The sequence below is a fragment of the Carettochelys insculpta genome, chromosome 22 (genome assembly GCF_033958435.1).
Source record: "Carettochelys insculpta isolate YL-2023 chromosome 22, ASM3395843v1, whole genome shotgun sequence".
In the NCBI taxonomy this organism is placed as follows: Eukaryota; Metazoa; Chordata; order Testudines; family Carettochelyidae; genus Carettochelys; species Carettochelys insculpta.
This window is the reverse complement of record NC_134158.1, coordinates 9581464-9598638: the sequence shown is the minus strand read 5'-3', so window position 1 is coordinate 9598638 and position 17175 is coordinate 9581464. Positions and strand designations below refer to the sequence as shown.

At 61.9% G+C, this 17175-nt stretch overlaps 1 protein-coding gene across 1 annotated transcript; it reads right to left on the bottom strand.

Moving 5' to 3' along the window:
* Nucleotides 1-5489: 5489 nt before the first annotated feature.
* Nucleotides 5490-12784, bottom strand: LOC142024907 (acetylcholinesterase-like). Its single transcript, XM_075017248.1, is given in 4 exon segments — nt 5490-5554; nt 9302-9468; nt 11278-11296; nt 11299-12784. Coding segments are annotated over 4 exon segments (1725 nt in total). The 5' UTR covers nt 12773-12784.
* Nucleotides 12785-17175: the final 4391 nt, after the last annotated feature.

The following is a 17175-nucleotide window of genomic DNA, read 5'->3' as shown; positions in this document are numbered from 1 at the left end:
ATTTCATACCCCCCCCCTTATGGAACGTACCAGTTCCACACCCTCCCCCCGTGCGGAACGTACCAAATGCCCATTTCCCGCCTCCCACGTGGCCCACGGCCAGCTGAGCCAGCGTTGTCCCGCCCACCCCCTGTCCCCTGCCACGTGGGCGGGCTGGGCGCCCCGGGCGGCCGGCAATGACTCTTCGGGAGACCGGGGCGCTGGGCTGGGCTGGGCTGTATTGAGCTGCTGGGGTCGGGGAGGGGGAGAGTTACAGCTGGGGGGGGCGGGAGCACGGGGGTGGGGGGCTGAGCCCGGCCCCTACTCGTTGCAGTAGTCGCCGCTGGTGCAGCACCGGTATTCGGCGTGTCGCCCCGTGTGGGGGTCGTCCCAGGTCAGGCCGCACTTCGGGCTCTCCGCCTGGATGCAGCCCAGTATCTTCTGCTCCACCTGGCCGCCTGCAAACGGGGGCGGGGGGAGGGTGAGTCCGGGGGGGGGGAGCGCCACGTGGGCTCCTCCCCCTGGGGGAGGAAAGGGGACCCGCCCCGCGCCGCCCGCAGCCGGTGTAACCCACACACCCAGGTGTGGGTCACTGGCCCACGTAGGGGCACCCAGACCCCCTGGCAGAGAGAGACCCGTGTCCTTTCCTGCTGCAGCGACGTCTGCCGGGAGGTCCCGGGTTCGAGCCTGCTGCTGGGTAGTTACCAGCGGTGCTTGCCGCTCATTTTGCCCTCCCGCAGCCGGGGCAACGGTTGACGCCCCCGCCCCCACGCCTCGGTGTGGGTCGCTGTCGCTTGGGGGAGCTCACTCCTCCAGCCGGGGAGCTTCCAGTTCAGGCTGTGGGGGTGCCACGGGGTCTTCGAAGTTGCTAACCGCGGTGCCTTTACTCCCCCAGCTCCCTGCCCCCGCCCCCCAACAGATCGCCCCGCGCCCAGCCGGAGAGTAGGAAACAGGGTGCCCCTGGAAGTGCCTGGAGACCTAAAGTGGGGAGCACGTGGGGGGGGAGAGGGGAAGTTGTTGGAAAAGCGGGGAGAGCAGGATTCCATTGCCCCCGGGGGGGGGGGGGGAGAGAGGGAGAGGTGTTGATTGGCTGGGGCAAAAGGGGCTGGAGCCAAGGGGAGCCTATAAAGAAAGGGCGAGGGAGGGAGGGAGGGAGGGGCCAATGGGATGTCACGGAATGTTGTGTGTGGTCCACTGCCTCTAAGTGGGTGTGGCCAACTGAGGGGGCGGGGCTAACCCAGACAGGGCGGGGAAAGACAAGTCTGGTGGGCGTGGCCAACAGGGGCGGGGCTGCCCCCTCAGCTCCCACGTGGGTGGGAGACAAGGTGAGGGATGTGAAGGGGGGTGTGTTGGGGGGGCACTGCGGGAGGGTGGGGAGGAGGGAGCCGGACGCCTGGGTCCTTACCGTGGGAGATGGCGAGGGAGAGGCAAGCTTCCTTGGGAGGGTCGGCGTTGCAGCTCACGCTGGGGGGCAGGCAGGGCTGCCCGCTGTGCATGGATCTGCAGACCCGGCATCGCAGGGCGTCAGCTGCGGAGGGATGCCAGAGGGGAGCACCCATCAGGCTGTGGCCAGCCAACCTGGCCCCCTCCCAAAGCAGCACCCGCCCTTGGCCTCCCCGGCTGCAGCCTCCATCGCTTGGCTCGGGAAGGGGAGAAGGGCCTAGTGCTTACAGCTGGGGGGGGAAGGTTCCTTAGTCTAGTCTCAGCTCAAGGAGGGCGGGGGAGGTCAGAGTCGGGCCCGGGGGCAAGGTTCCCTCTTGCTATTTTCGTCCATGTGTGGCATAAATTTTTCTGTGTGCACCAACAAAGAAATACACATGAGCACCACAGGCAGAAGCGCCTGCTGATGGGTTTGGGCGCTTTGCTAATCAGCTGGGCACCGCCGGACTCTGTCCTTGGCAGCTGTCGGAGTGCTCATCATATGCTGGTGTGGGGCAGGAGCCAGGACTCCTGGGTTCTCTCCTGCGCCCTAGGAGGGGCGTGAGGTCTGGAGAGTGAGAGCAGTGGGGCCTGGGAGCCAGGCCACAAGGGTTTTATCCTGGCTCTGGGACGCCGAGGGTAAAAGCAGCTGGGACAGGGAGCCAGGAGTCCTGGGTTCAAGAGTGGCTCGGGGAGGGGAGGTGGGATCGGGTGGACTGGATGTCAGGACTCCTGAGCTCTGTCTAATGTTTCCTCTCTTTCCCCCCCCACATCCATGTGCAGAATAAACTTTATGACACACACTGAGGCAGTGTGACCGTGCACCATCCATGGCAACACAGGCCATGGGCATGCTGCTAATCAGCTGGGTGGCCCCTGAACCTCCCTTGGGTGGCCGCCCAAGCCCTCAGCTCACAGAGAAATGCAGATTCTATCCCCAGAAGGAAAGCAACTCCGGCTTTGTCTATTCCCCCACAGCCCCACCTGCAACTTACCTCCTGGCAGGAGGCAGAGCAGGACGGAAGCTGTGAGGAGCAGTCCCCAGGCCATGCTGGACTTCTCTGCGGCGGGGCAGGTGCTGGCTCAGGCGAGTTCTCGGCCGGTGAAGACACACACTCCTGGCTGACGGCCGGGTGGCTTGGGGCTGCTTTTATTCTCCCACAATGCCCTGGGGGGCCCAGCCTCTGCAGATCCCACCCTGGGGTGGGCGGAAGGTGGCCACTGGGCTGTGGCGGATGGCCAGGTGGGCACCCACACAGAGAACGGATGCAGCCCTGAGGCAAATCCTGGCGCGCTCATGCAGGCAGAAGTGGGGAAGGGGACAGGAATCAGAGCTGGGTTTTCTCCCTGACGGTGAGAGTGGAGTCGCACCTAGTAGGTTAGTGGGAGAGAGCAGGTTGAGAGCCAGGGGAGAGGAGTCTAGTGGTTAGAATAAGACAGCCGTGTTCCCTGTACTCTGAGCGCTTGGGCAGCCACCCAGGAGAGATTCAGGAGCTGCCTAGCTGATTAGCAGAGCGCCCACAGCTGGCAGCGTGTGTGTCTATGGCGGTTCACATCCGCGCCTGCCTCGGTGCATAAATTTATTCCGCACATGGATGGAACAAAACAGAGGGAAGATTGGCAGGCAGCCCTACGAATCAGGACTTCGGCATTCTAGTCCTAGGCCTGCCATTGGTTTCTGGGTCAGAATTTTCCCCATGGAGCTCGACAGTGGCGCATGAAATCATGACACACGTTTCGGCTCCATATTCTCGCCCTCTGGGAATGGCGATGGGGGTGGCTGGTCTCTGCCCTGTGTCCCGCCAAGGCTCAGTCACAATGACTCCTTCTGGCCTCGGCGAAGCTTTCAAGCTATTAATACCCTGCGCGGAGGTGGGGTGGATCCTGGTGAACCGGCATTAGCGAGGACAAACGCTTTGTTCTCCTCCGCCTGAATGGGTTCGGCTCGAGCTGTGCAGGGAGACAGTGCCAACCCCAATGCCTTGCTGTGGGGTGCTTTGCTGCTGGGGGAGATGGGAGGGGGTGCTGTCCCTTGGAAGCCAGTGGGGCACTAGGGGGTGCTGTGCTGCAGGGACTGGGGTGGCAGAGGGGGGAGTCCTGGCTGCCAGCCCCCTGCTGTAACCACCAGCCCCCACTTCCCTCCCAGGGCCTGGGTGAGAACCCAGGAGTCCTGGCTTCCCAACCCCCAGCTGCAGAAAGCCCTGTTCTCTGTGTGGGCAGCTGCTTTGGAACAACTCTGCTCTGTCTGTCCCTGATGATAACATCAGCCCCAGCCCCTCTGTGATCAGCCATGAGCGTGTGGCTGCCCCCATTGAGACCTCTGCGTTCCCAGCACCTGCTCAGAGGAGCTTAGCATGCTGACAGGCTGGCTCCTGCTCTAACCACTAGGCCCACTCTGCTCCCAGAGCTGGCCCGAGAACCCAGGAGTCCTGAGTCCCAGCTGCCCCTTCACCTCGGAAGAGAGCCCAGGAGTCCTGGCTCCCAGCCCCCTGCTCTAACCACCAGCCCCCACTGCCCAGGATAGAACCCAGCTGTCCGGAGCTAGCCCAAGAGGGCCTTTAATCTGGCTCCTGGGAATGGGAGCCTCCTTTCTGGTGGGTTTCTGAGCTCCGGTGGTGCTGGGAGAGGATGCCTGTAGGCCACAGCAGCCGGCTACGCGCCAGGACTCCTGGGCTCTCTCCCCAGCGCTGGGAACAGAGTAGGCGAAAGCAGGAGGCATTGGCTGTAAGGACGGCTGTGATGTAATCCACCCTCCCTGCCGCAGAGGCCGAGGCTCAGCTTTCCCCAGCTCAGTCACTGTGTATTTGCCTTCTCGGCACCTGGGCTGACCCCTGAAAGCCCTTCTAGCGGCACCTCCTGTTTTATGTATAATTGGAGATACACATCTCCTAGAGCTGGAAGGGGCCTTGGGAGGGCAGCTAGCCCAGTCCCCTGTCCTCTTAGCAGGGCCAAGCATCAGCCCTGACACTTACATGCTGCCATCCCTAAACAGCCTCCTCAGGGATTGAACTCACAACCCAGGGTCTAGCAGGCCAATGCTCAAACCACTTTCTTCACCGTGTCTCTTCCTGCTGGGCGCGCTATTGTTTGGCAGCTTGAGCCCAAGCTTGTTGCTTCGCTTTGGGCGAGTTGGAGCACCCCTCCGTGCCTCAGTTTCCCCATTCTTTGTCTATTCCCATTGGTAGCTCCTTGGCTCCAGTGGTGTGGCTCTGGTCTGGCTCTGGTGAGTCACTGGGGATGGGGGGATAGGGTTCCTGGCTGTGGAGTGGGTGGGGAATTTTCCCAGCTGTGGGGTGGGCAGAGGGGAGTTTTCCTGGGTGTGGAGTATGGGGGAGGAGTTTTCCTGGCTGCGGGTTGGGGGGGTAGGGTTCCTGGCTGTGGAGTGGGTGGGGAATTTTCCGAGCTGTGGGGTGGGGTGGGGGAGAGTTTTCCTGACTGCAGGGGGGTGGGGTTCCTGGCTGTTGTGGGGTAGTTCTCCTGGCTGTGGAGTGGGGGAGGGGGCGTTTCCTGACTGCAGGGGGTTGGGGGAAGGGTTCCTAGGTGTGGGGTGGGGGGAATTTTCCTGGCTGTGGAGGGGGATAGTTTTCCTGGCTGTGGAGTCGTGGTGGGGGGATGTTTTCTGACTGCAGGGGATGGGAGGGGGAAGGGTTCCTGGCTGTGTAAGAGGTCGTAGGGGGCCAGGCTGTAGGGGGTGTTGCGGGCACGTGGCGATCTGTTCAGTTGCTTTTGGCCACCACTGCTCTCCGAAGCCTAGCACAATGGGGCCCTGATCTCACTTTGTCACCCACACAACCAACAATAATAACAACAACTGGCGTTTCTGAAAGAAAGCATCTATTGACCCCAACAGGCCTCCACACAGCTCGGGTTCCAGCATGATCTCCCTCGTTCACCAGCAGCACCGTGTTGACTTAGCAGGGGATCTACATCCCACAGTGACTCGTAATGCGTGAATGACATACTGCAAGGAGAGGTAGTTAATGTGAAGTGCCTAGGCTGATGTTTCCATCTAGTGGCCAGACGGGGGGAATTATTCCCTTGAGAAGGCAGCTGGTGTTGGCTGCTGAAGGTCCTGGCTTCCTCCGTGGTGCTTAGTTCTCCTTCTCATCCTCCTGTTCCTTCTCCTTTGAGTGGTTGGCTGTTCTGGGGCTCTCGGCTGGGGCTGAAACACAGATGTCGTTATCTCACCAAAAAGGTCCCAGCAACCACAAAGTGGGCTCGAGTCTGAGGTTGACCCAGAGCAGGTGGGGTCTGAAGACTTGGAGGGAGGGGAGCGCTCCCCACAGGGGTCTGGAGGGTCCCACGCTCCCTTGGGAAGAGAGGGAACGGGACGCAAGGATGTAGTCCCTCCTGGGAGCTAGGACAGCGGCTGTCTGCGAGTGGGCCGTGAAAATTGTCCGAGTGTGCCATGAAATTTCATTAATTCCTCCTCCCCGGGGCTCTCGGCAGAGCCACCAAGGGGCAAAACTGATCACCCCACACCAGCTGGGGCTCATGCAGCAAGGCTGCCTGAGTCCCAGAGGGTGCAGGGTTCCTCAATTTCCCACCCCCATAAGGGGAAATGCCAACCCCCAGGGCCCCGTTCGCTCCAGGAGGCCTGTGGGAACTGGTGGGGAGCCCATCCCCTCTCCCTGCCATGGCAAGGGCGAGGGAGGGCAGCTGGGACACGGTTTAAAGGCCATGACCTGGCTCCACCGGGCTGTCAGGGAGGGAAGCTGCGTCCCGCGGTTACTCCTTTACCGAGCATCCCTCACAGGGCGCTGAGCAGCTTTGGAAAAGGAGCCTGTGCTTGCCGTCCGAGGCGGCCTGGGCGGCGGTGGGTGGGAAATGTTAACGCCTTTGCTCCCCGTTTAGCTCATTGCATGCCCTGCTGTGCTGCAAACCTCTCTAATAGGAGCACCACCCTAGGAAACATGCTGTTCCTGAGCAGTCGCGACAGCGGTAAAAAGGGGGATGGCTCATCTCTGGAGTGTGCCCTGTGACTGAGGGTTGGGACCCCCCGCTCTAGAATAGCGGGGCACAAACTGGGGGGCTGCGCGCCCCGAGGGGGGTGCAGCACAATCAGTTCCCCCCACGGTGGCCCTCCGCTGCCTCCCCACAGCCTCTCTAGGCTCTGCTGAGCTGTGCTGCCAGCCCTCCCGCCCCCTAGGTGTCTGCCGTCCCCTAGGAGCACTGCAGTTATTTCCAGGGTCCCACTCATGCTACCTGCCTCTCCCAGCCTGAGCAAGCTGGGACTCACTTTTGCTAAGACCTCCGAGCGGGGGCAAGAGATGGGAGCTTTGACCGGGCCAGCCCCTTTGTTCAGCTTCGCAAGAGAGTTCGGCTTTGTCTTGTCATGCAACGATGTTGGTCTTTTGTTTGCTCTTTCGTTTAACTTCGCCCGGGAGCGCCGGAGAAGTGGTGGAGGGGGGCGGGCTCTTTAAACAGCAGGGGGGCTGCTGGGTGTTTGGTTGGGGGTGCGACAGGCTCTTGGCCCAACCAGATAAAAAGGCTTTGGGTGTACGAAGCACTCTCTGGCTCATTGAAAGTGTTGACACCTGGGACTGTTTTTGCTGCAGGTACACATGAATTCCTCCTTAAACCAGGAGTTTATTTCTGAGCACTCAGTTAAAGGAGGGGCACACATACCCACCTTAATTCGCTCGACGAGTGAACTCTCCTGCTGATATGAGTGTAACCCCCTCCCCGCAGCTCCAACCCCCCCGTAGTCTGACCACCCCCAGCCAGCCCCGCAGCCCCAACGTGCTGCAGCCAGACTCCTCCACCTGCCCACAGCCTGAACCCCGCAGCCAGACCTCCCTGCTGGCCCCACAGCCAGACCCCTCTGCCGGCTCCATAGCCAGAACCCCCTGCCGGCCTGCAGCCTGAACCCCGCAGCCAGACCCCTCTGTCAGCCTCATAGCCTGAACCCTGCAGCCAGACCCCTCCATCAGCCCGCAGCCTGAACCCCATAGCCAGCCCCCCCTGCCGGCCCCACAGCCAGACACCTCTGCCGGCCGGCAGCCTGAACCCTGCAGCCAGACCCCCCTGCTGGTCCCTCAGCCAGACCCCTCCGCTGGCCCACAGCCTGAACCCCACAGCCAGACCCCTCTGCTGGCCCCACAGCCAGACCCCTCTGCTGGCCCGCAGCCAGAACCCAGACCCCGCTGCTGGCCCCTCAGCCAGACCCCTCCGCTGGCCCACAGCCTGAACCCCACAGCCAGACCCCTCTGCTGGCCCCACAGCCAGACCCTTCTGCTGGCCCGCAGCCAGAACCCAGACCCCCCTGCTGGCCCCTCAGCCAGACCCCCACAGCCAGACCTCCCTGCCAGCCCCACACCCAGACCCCCGCAGCCTGACCCCCTGCCGGCCCCACAACCCCAGCCTGCAGCAGCCTGACCCCGCCACCCACGGACCCAACCCGCCACCAGATTTGAACCCTCCCTCCCGCTCACGGACCCAGACTGCCCCCAGCCTTTAACTCTGCCCAACCCAAGGTTCGCTCACCTTTCCAAAGCAGCACTGCCGGCTGCTGCTTCTTCCCGGCGTTAGGAGCCCCAGGGACCTCTCCGAGATGTTCACATGGATTTTTAATGGGCGTTTAGAGTCCCTCTTACGAGTGTTCGCCCACGAGCCGAAAGCTGGGACCCAATCACGCTGGCCTGGCGAGGGACTAGCCCAGGGCTGACATTCTACAGACTCATTTTCTTACTTTTTTCTTCCCTAGGAGCCTCACCGAAATTTCTGTGCATGTGGATGTTGTCGTAGTACAATAGAGCTGGAAGAGACCTAACAAGCCACCAAGTCCAGCCCCCTGCTCTAAGCAGGACCAAACCCATCAGATCAGCCCCGCCAGGGCTTTGTCGAGGTGAGACTCAAACACCTCCAGGGATGGAGACTCCCCCACTGCCCTGGGTGGACCATTCCAATGCTTCACCACCCTCCTAGTGAAAAAGTTTTTCCTCATGTTCAACCTGGACCTTCCCAACCGCAACTTGAGACCATTGTTCCGTGTTCTGCCATCCATGACCACTGTGAACAGCCTCTCTCCAGCCTCTTTGCAGCCTCCCTTCAGTGAGTTGAAGGCTGTTATCAAGTCCCCCCCTCAGTCTTCTCTTCTGCAGACTAAACAGTCCCAATTCCCTCAGCCTTTCTTCATAAGTCATATGCTCCAGCCCCCGAATTATTTTGGTCGCCCTTCGCTGGCCCCTCTCCAGTGTCTCCACATCCTTCCTGTAACTGGGGGCCCAGAACTGGACACAGTACTCCAGATGCAGCCTCACCAAAGCCGAACAAAGAGGAACGATCACTTCTCTGGATCTACTGGCAACGCTCCTCTTGATGCAACCTAATATGCCATTAGCCTTCTTGGCTACTACACCGGCACACTGTCGACTCACGTCCAGCTTCTCATCCACTACAACTCCCAGGTCCTTTTCTGTAACACTGCTCGGGATTCTTCCGACCCCGGCTTCTGCTGCATTGCCAGCCCTCTGCCGCTGCCTCAGAGGCCTGACAACGCGGGGTGGGGCGGAGAGGAGCCAATCAGTGTACCGGTGGCACCTGCCTGGCTGCTGGGCCCAGGCGGCTGGTTCCCGGCCGCGGGAGACGGGGCCAGCTGGGGAGAGTCCTGGCATGGCACATGGGGTCCACAGTGGTCCCAGGCCCCTTGTGCCACCTCTGCGGCCAGGAAGAGCCCCTGGCCAGCACGCGCCCCCAGCTGCATCCTAGGTTGCGGGGAAGGTAGGACCAAAAAGCGGGGCCCAACATAAGTTTGCTGACCCCTGCTCTAGAAGACTGGCTGGCTGCAGTGTGCAGGGAACAGCACCCCCCTAGAAGGCGCCCACTCTAACCTTGCCCCAGGTTGGAGGACCTGGTTGGCCCAGGAAGCACGAGCTGAGTTCTTTCCCTTCTCAATGCTCACCTGCGGGGCTGGGCTCCTCTGTCAGCAGCGAAGCCAGGAAGCCGCAGTCCTGGACAGGCGACGTGACCTCCACCCGGAGCGGCTCGGTGGCGAGGTGGGCGAAGTTGTGCTCAGTGGAGTTGTAGAGAGGCCACACCTCCTCCTGGCTTCCCGACCCTGTGGGGCTCCTGAGGGGAAATTCAACATGTCCCATGGATGGTAGGAGAATAGGCTGAGCCCCAAATGCAGGCGTCAAAATTGTCACCTCCTCCTTGACAGATTATTACTCAGGGTGTCTCTCTGTACAGTACCACATACTACCCTTGGGGAAAGTGGTGGTGCTCTCAGACCATGCAGGCAGCACAGTTCCATGGTTAGAGCATCAGCCTTGCAAGCCCAGGGAGATATGCCAATCTTGTAGAGCTCTTCAGAGGTTATCAAGTCAGTCCTCTGCCCTATAGCAGGGCCTATCACCACCAGGACTGGTTTTCAGATTTATTTGCCCCAGATCCCTAAAGGGCCCCTTCCAGGCTTGAGCGCACAACCTTGGGTCTAGCAGGTCAATGGGCTTATTCACCAGGCTGCTACTTTCCCACGGCCTGCGTTCTGTGTTCAATCCTTGAGAGGGGGCTTTAGCAGTCTGGGGCAACTAGATTTAAAAAAATAATCTGTCGGGGATGGTGATAGGTCTAGCTGTGAGGGTAAGAGGCCGGCCACAATGTCCTCTGGAGGTCCTGTCCATGAGATATGTATCATATGATATGTATAGAAGTGTGGAAACATGAGAGCCCAGAGAGGAGACACTGGGGTGGGAAGGAGGCTAAAGCCAGACTTTGCCCTCAGTTAAGATATCTGCTGCTGGGTGTCCTTCCACCCAGGGAAAAGCCATATGCTTCCCTCACTAAAGATGGACGCTTCTTTCTAATGGTCTCAAAGGGATTGAAGCTACAGGCTGCCCAGAGTTATCATGGCTGTCATACTGGCAAGGCAGGCTGCCTGTCGAAAAGATGGCCAGCACCTCCCAATGTTCCCAAGGAAGGAGAAGCCAGAGGTTGCCCACAGTTAAGATGGCTTCCCGCTGGCCTGCCTCCAAGGTGAACCCAAGTGATGTTGGCCCTGTGTTGAAGATGACTGAGGCAGCCTGTGGTAACCCCAGTTCTTTGTCTCCCCCTGAGGGGGGGAAGCAGGGGACTGGAGGCTACCTTCTTCCCAATCTCTGGACTGATATGGGGAGGTGGGAGGAGCTCCAGGGCTAATTTACATAGCCATCCAAGGAGAGCCATGCAGGGGTCATTGGGAGTCAAGCTGCAAAGCTGCTCAATTGGGGGTTTCCCTATGTTTGCTCTCACAGTCTGTGCCCCGTTGGATGGATGACTGCACAGACATGAATGAGGTGGAACGGGCAAGAACTTGGGCAGGTGAGACAAGAGGGAAAGTGGCTCGCCCTAACCTGGGAGTGAATGGGTCTACCTTGGGTCATCTCAGACACAATTTGTAATAGATTTCTGAGAACAATGATGGGGGGGGGGGGGCGCGCAAAGACTTTCTTTTGTCTTTTTTGCAGGGAGGAGATGGGAAAAGGAAGAATTGGAAGGTTTTTGGGGGGCTAGATGGGGGCATAGAAACCAGCCAGTGGCTGCAGTTTAAGGGTTGGTCTACTCTAGGTGGGTAGCTATGCAATTCTAGCTAATCTGGCCGTCTCTGTAGAGGTTGATGGTCTTCTACTACTTGCAATATTGTACAAGGTGTTGTACAAGTTGTCCGTCAACCGTGACCAGGTTGATGTGGCCCAGACATACCCTTAGCTACAGGTTGAACCTCTAGTCTGGGCTCTTTCTACAAACATACCAGATATATTGGAAAAGGAGCTTTTCGGAGACGAGGCTGGTAGACCATGTTCTGGCCCACTGGCTCCAGGGGGACCCTCGCTTGCATGGTTTGACCCTGGGGGCTGTTCGGGTTCAGGGGCACAAGCGAGGTCTGGGGGGTTCCCTTACCCACTCCTGGCAAACTCCGCCAGTACCGCATCAGCCTGCGACTCAGGCTCGCATCAGCCTCCGGGACTGTGTAATTGGCTCCTTGCATGACTTGTAGTGTGCCAAAGAGGTAGGGCACCTCGGCGCCATGGGGCACCCCCACCCACTCCGGCAGAGGCAAGTGGAGAGAGCGGTGGGCAAAGTGGTAGGTGTACACGGGGCTGCCAGCCTCTGCCGCTTGCCCAGCCACCTCGGCGACCGGGCACACGAAGCTGTGGTCACTGATGATATGGTCCATGGCCTGTAAGAACCGGTTCTCGTCCCGCCTCTCCTGGCTGTACCGTTCAGCCAGGGCCAGGAGGGTGTTTTCTGGAGTCCCAGGCAGTGTCAGCCTGACCACCTGCAGCAGATGCTCCTGGTTGATGTTGCTGATGTTCTCCAAGCTGAAGCCAAGAGGGCTGAATTTCAACAGGAAGGTCCCTTCGTTGGCAGTGAAGCCAGTTAGGATGGGCAGAGGCTGGCGGGGCCCAGCGTGCAGCATCCTCGAAGGAATGTCAGGGAGGAAATCCCCATCCAGCGTTGGCACAAAGGCGATGGAAAATAGCCCCTTGTGGTCCAAGACCAAGAGCTCTTGTTTGGGGAATTCCTTGAGGTCCATCCCTTGCAGGCAGCCCACCAGGGCCGTGTCGTTGCCTTCACTGCAACCCATCACTTGGGCCAGCTTCCGGCCTCGCTCCTGGGCCGTGGCAGGTGGCACCCAAGCCCACGGGGCCACAGCGGCTCCGCTCTGCAGCACGGCCCGGGCGATCAGCTGCCGGCTCTTTGGGGAGAGGAGGTGGAAGCCGACCAAGGCGGCCCCGGCGCTCTGGCCGAAGAGCATCAAGCGGGCTGGGTCCCCGCCGAAGGCGGCCGCATTGTCCCACAGCCAGCGCAGGGCCAGCTGTTGATCCCACAGGCCCGCGTTGCCTGGGGCGGCCGGGGGCAGGGAGAGGAAGCCCAGGGCCCCCAGCCGGTAGTTCATGGAGGCCACGATCACCTTCTCGGTGGCGGCTAAGGAGCGGCCATCGTAGAGGCTGACGCAGCTGCTACCTATCATGTACCCCCCGCCGTGGATCCAGACGAGGACGGGGACCGGTTCAGGGGGCTGGGGATGGGGCACCCAGAGGTTGAGGAAGAGACAGTCCTCGGACTGCGGCATTCGGGGCATCCACACATCAACTATGGGCATACCAGTGAGCGGACTCTGGACACAGGCGTGGCCGAAGCTGGTGGCCTCCAGGACGCGGCTCCAGGGCCGGTGGGGAACTGGCTTCTGGAAGCGCCAGGCGCCCACGGGGGGCTCGGCGTAGGGCACCCCCAGGAAGGCCGTCACGGTGTTGGAGCCGCCCGGGAGGCGCTTCCCCCGTATGGGGCCGCTGGTGGTGAGCACCACGGTGCCATCATCATCGGCGCCAGCGCCAGGGCTGGGCAGGGAGAGGATCAGCAGGCAGGGGAGCGCAGGGAGGAGGCCCAGCATGGTGGCAGCTGGAAGGGAACCCCCACCCCAGAGGGAGTTATAAGGGACTGTGGAATAAGCTGTCATCAGACCTGCTCTGAGCCCAGCCGTCCCATTCCCTCTGTTGTCCTTGATCCCCTTCAGCAAATACAGCCCCACGGGTCAGTTACCCTGCAGCCGAGCCTTTGGCCGAGCTCAGCAAGGAGCGTCCTTCACCCCGCGGGCGAGAGGCCCTGGCTCCCCGCGGCAGGGCCAGTCTGGCAACCAGCACGCTCCCCCACCCCCGACTGGTAGAACCCAGGAGTCCTGGCTCCCAGCCCTCTGCTCTAACCACTAGACCCCCCCACCCCTCCCAGTCTTATGGGTTAGAACATGGGAGGCTGGGAGTGGGAAACAGAGGCTGATGTGGAGCACCAAACCCTCTTTGGAAATGCCTCTGGTCAGAGCAGGGGTCCAGACAGGATCCAGGCCAAAGGTGGGGAACTGCCTGGCTCCTGGGGCAGGAAATGGGACAGGGGGTTTCTTCCTTCCGGGGGCGCTGGTTTCGGTCCTTGTCTGCACACATTGGGGTACACGGAAGCAACCTCCCCCTGAGCGCGTGGGGTGGTTGTCAAGTGTCCCGAGGTCTCTCCCAGCTGGCCCAACAGGAACCTGTCCCTATGCGTTATACCCGGCAAAGGGCTTCAGTAAACCTGGACCCTACAGCTGTTCCTCGAGAATCAGCAAAGAGGGGAGTAGTGTCTAGTGGTTAGAGCGGCGGTGTGGTGACTGGGGGCCAGGACTCCTGGGTTCTTTCCCCAGCACTGGGAGGGGTCTGGTGGGTTGAAGCAGAGGAGCTGGGAGCCAGGACTCCTGGGTTCTTTCCCCAGCTCTGGGAAGGGTCTGGTGGGTTGAAGCAGAGGAGCTGGGGGCCAGGACTTCTGGGTTCTTTCCCCAGCTCTGGGAAGGGTCTGGTGGGTTGAAGCAGAGGAGCTGGGAGCCAGGACTCCTGGGTTCTTTCCCCAGCGCTGGGAGGGGTAGGGTGGGTTGGAGCAGAGGGGCTGGGAGCCAGGACTCCTGGGTTCTCTCCCCAGCTCTGGGAGGCATCTGGTGGGTTGCAGCAGAGGGGCTGGGGGCCAGGACTTCTGGGTTCTTTCCCCAGCTCTGGGAAGGGTCTGGTGGGTTGCAGCAGAGAGGCTGGGAGCCAGGACTCCTGGGTTCTTTCCCCAGCACTGGGAGGGGTTGGGTGGGTTGCAGCAGAGGGGCTGGGAGCCAGGACTCCTGGGTTCTCTCCCCAGCTCTGGGAGGGTTCGGGTGGGTTGAAGCAGAGGAGCTGGGAGCCAGGACTCCTGGGTTCTCTCCCCAGCTCTGGGAGGCATCTGGTGGGTTGGAGCAGAGGGGCTGGGAGCCAGGACTCCTGGGTTCTCTCCCCAGCTCTGGGAGGCGTCTGGTGCGTTGGAGCAGAAGGGCTGGGGGGCAGGACTCCTGGGTTCTTTCCCCAGCTCTGGGAAGGGTCTGGTGGGTTGGAGCAGAGGGGCTGGGAGCCAGGACTCCTGGGTTCTCTCCCCTGTTCTTGACACTGGAGCTGAGCAACGGCTCATAGGGTGGGTGATTCCCAGCAGAGGGCCAATTTCAGTGCTGAATCAGTCCCTTGCTCCCCATCTCACAGCTGGGGAGGGGGGGATCCCCCTCTGGCAGCCCAAACTCACCTGTCCTTCTCCCCAGGGCAGCTGCAGCTCCTTAGCTTTCACAGCAGCTCTGAGGTCAGCTTGCGAGAGCTGCGGAGACTAACAGCCCCCGGTTTATTAATCCTCTGGGCACACAGACAGAAGGGGGGGGCAAAGCAGGAGCCAAAGGTTTCCAGATACAGCAGAAAGGCTCTGCTGGCTGAAATGCAGCCACTTCTGGGGAGGGGCAGCAGATAACATCCACATAGCACAGCAGGGCCATCAGTTCCTGACGGCCGAGATGCAGCCACTTCTGGGGAGGGGGCCTTTGAGCACACAGGAAGATCACGTCGTGACTTGCATGTCAGGCATTGCCTCGGAGCACTGACAGCTGGTTCGCCTCCCGTGTCTCTCGGGAGGGGGACGGTAGAATCGGGGGGTGGGGGGCGAGTGTCATTGCAAAGACCTCGGGGTTATAAGTTTGGCAGAGCGCCTGCCCCACTGGCAGCTGAGTGAGGGCTCAGCTCCCTGCTCCGGCAGCTGGGGGGTGGATGGGGTGAGGTGCGATCTCAGTGGTCAGCGCATGAGCCTTGGAAAGCCAAGGTTGCGGGTTCAGCCTTCCAGCGCTCTGGGACAGGTTAGACTGAAAAGCATCTGCCAGGGACGGAGCTCAGTGCTGCTGGGAAGGCCGGGGCCTGGGTTGGGTGACCTCTCGAGGTCTCTTCTGGCTCTGGCTCTGGCTCTGGAGGTCTTTCCACCCCGTGGGGTGCTGGCCTGGCTCTAGGGCGCACAGTTCCCCTGGCTCTGTATATTGGCCTAAAAAGACACCCCAAGCTTCCCGGGCCCAGGGGTGAGCAGCAGGAAATGTGAAAAATCAGGGGGGACGTGTGCCTGTAAAATCAAGATGGCTGGTCACCCACCCCGGCGTGTGTCGGGGGACAGCCGGCTGGGCAGAAACCTGGGGGGGCCTCCCGGAGCACCCCTGAAGATGGTAGTGGGGTCTAGGGGTTAAAGGAGGCTGGCTGGGAGCCAGGACGTCCCGGTCCCTTTTCTGCCTCAGGGCGGGGAGATGCAGTCACTGGACTTTGCCAGCTGCCTGCTGAAGTGCCGGCTCCCCGGGCACCTCTCTGTGTGTCCTCGCCCCCCCAACACGCCGGCTCCCGCCCCGCTGCGCGAATGCACCTCCCACAGCAGGGGGACGTTTGCAGCCCCAAAATGCTTTATTGCCCCTGGAGGCAGCCGGGGGTCAGGGATTCCCGAGCGGGCTGATGAACGTGTCAGCAGCTGCCGTAGGCGCCTGGATGGTCTCATCGGCAGGGACCCCCCCAGCCGGGGGCTGGAATCGCTCAGCTCGCCGCCCGCCGCCTCCTGCGCCCCGAAGTCTGAAGCTGCTCCCTGCGAGACAAAGGGCGAGCGAGGTGACGCGCCGCAGGGAGACGATCGGCCTGAGCGGGGCTTGGGCTGCCTGAAAGCGGGGGTCGGAGGGGGGAACTGGCAGCTGAATCCTAGGTGCAGGAAGGGGGGGGCTGTCAGTAGGGGGCGCTGTTCCCTGGCAGTCCAGGCTGGTCCCACTAGGGGGCGCTGTGCCGCAGGGATCAGGATGGCGGCTCAGTAGGGGGCGCTGTTCCCTGGCAGTCCAGGCTGGTCCCACTAGGGGGCGCTGTGCTGCAGGGATCAGGATGGCGGCTCAGTAGGGGGCGCTGTTCCCTGGCAGTCCAGGCTGGTCCCACTAGGGGGGGCTGTGCTGCAGGGCTCGGGGTGGGGGCTCAGCAGGGGGCGCTGTTCCCTGGCAGTCCAGGCTGGTCCCACTAGGGGGCGCTGTGCTGCAGGGATCAGGATGGCGGCTCAGTAGGGGGCGCTGTTCCCTGGAAGTCCAGGCTGGTCCCACTAGGGGGCGCTGTGCTGAAGGGCTCGGGGTGGGGGCTCAGCAGGGGGCGCTGTTCCCTGGCAGTCCAGGCTGGTCCCACTAGGGGGCGCTGTGCTGCAGGGCTCGGGGTGGGGGCTCAGCAGGGGGCGCTGTTCCCTGGCAGTCCAGGCTGGTCCCACTAGGGGGCGCTGTGCTGCAGGGATCAGGATGGGGCCTCAGCAGGGGGCGCTGTTCCCTGGCAGTCCAGGCTGGTGCCACTAGGGGGCGCTGTGCTGCAGGACTCGGGGTGGGGGATCAGCAGCGGGCGCTGTTCCCTGGCAGTCCAGGCTGGTCCCACTAGGGGGCGCTGTGCTGCAGGGCTCGGGGGTGGGGGCTCAGCAGGGGGCGCTGTTCCCTGGCAGTCCAGGCTGGTCCCACTAGGGGGCGCTGTGCTGCAGGGATCAGGATGGCGGCTAAGCAGGGGGCGCTGTTCCCTGGCAGTCCAGGCTGGCTCCACTGGGGGGGCGCTGTGCTGCAGGGCTCGGGGTGGGGGCTCAGCAGGGGGCGCTGTTCCCTGGCAGTCCAGGCTGGTCCCACTAGGGGGCGCTGTGCTGCAGGGATCAGGATGGCGGCTCAGTAGGGGGCGCTGTTCCCTGGCAATCCAGGCTGGTCCCACTAGGGGGCGCTGTGCTGCAGGGCTCGGGGTGGGGGCTCAGCAGGGGGCGCTGTTCCCTGGCAGTCCAGGCTGGTCCCACTAGGGGGCGCTGTGCTGCAGGGATCAGGATGGCGGCTCAGTAGGGGGCGCTGTTCCCTGGCAATCCAGGCTGGTCCCACTAGGGGGCGCTGTGATGGAGGGCTCGGGGTGGGGGCTCAGCAGGGGGGCGCTGTTCCCTGGCAATCCAGGCTGGTCCCACTAGGGGGCGCTGTGCTGC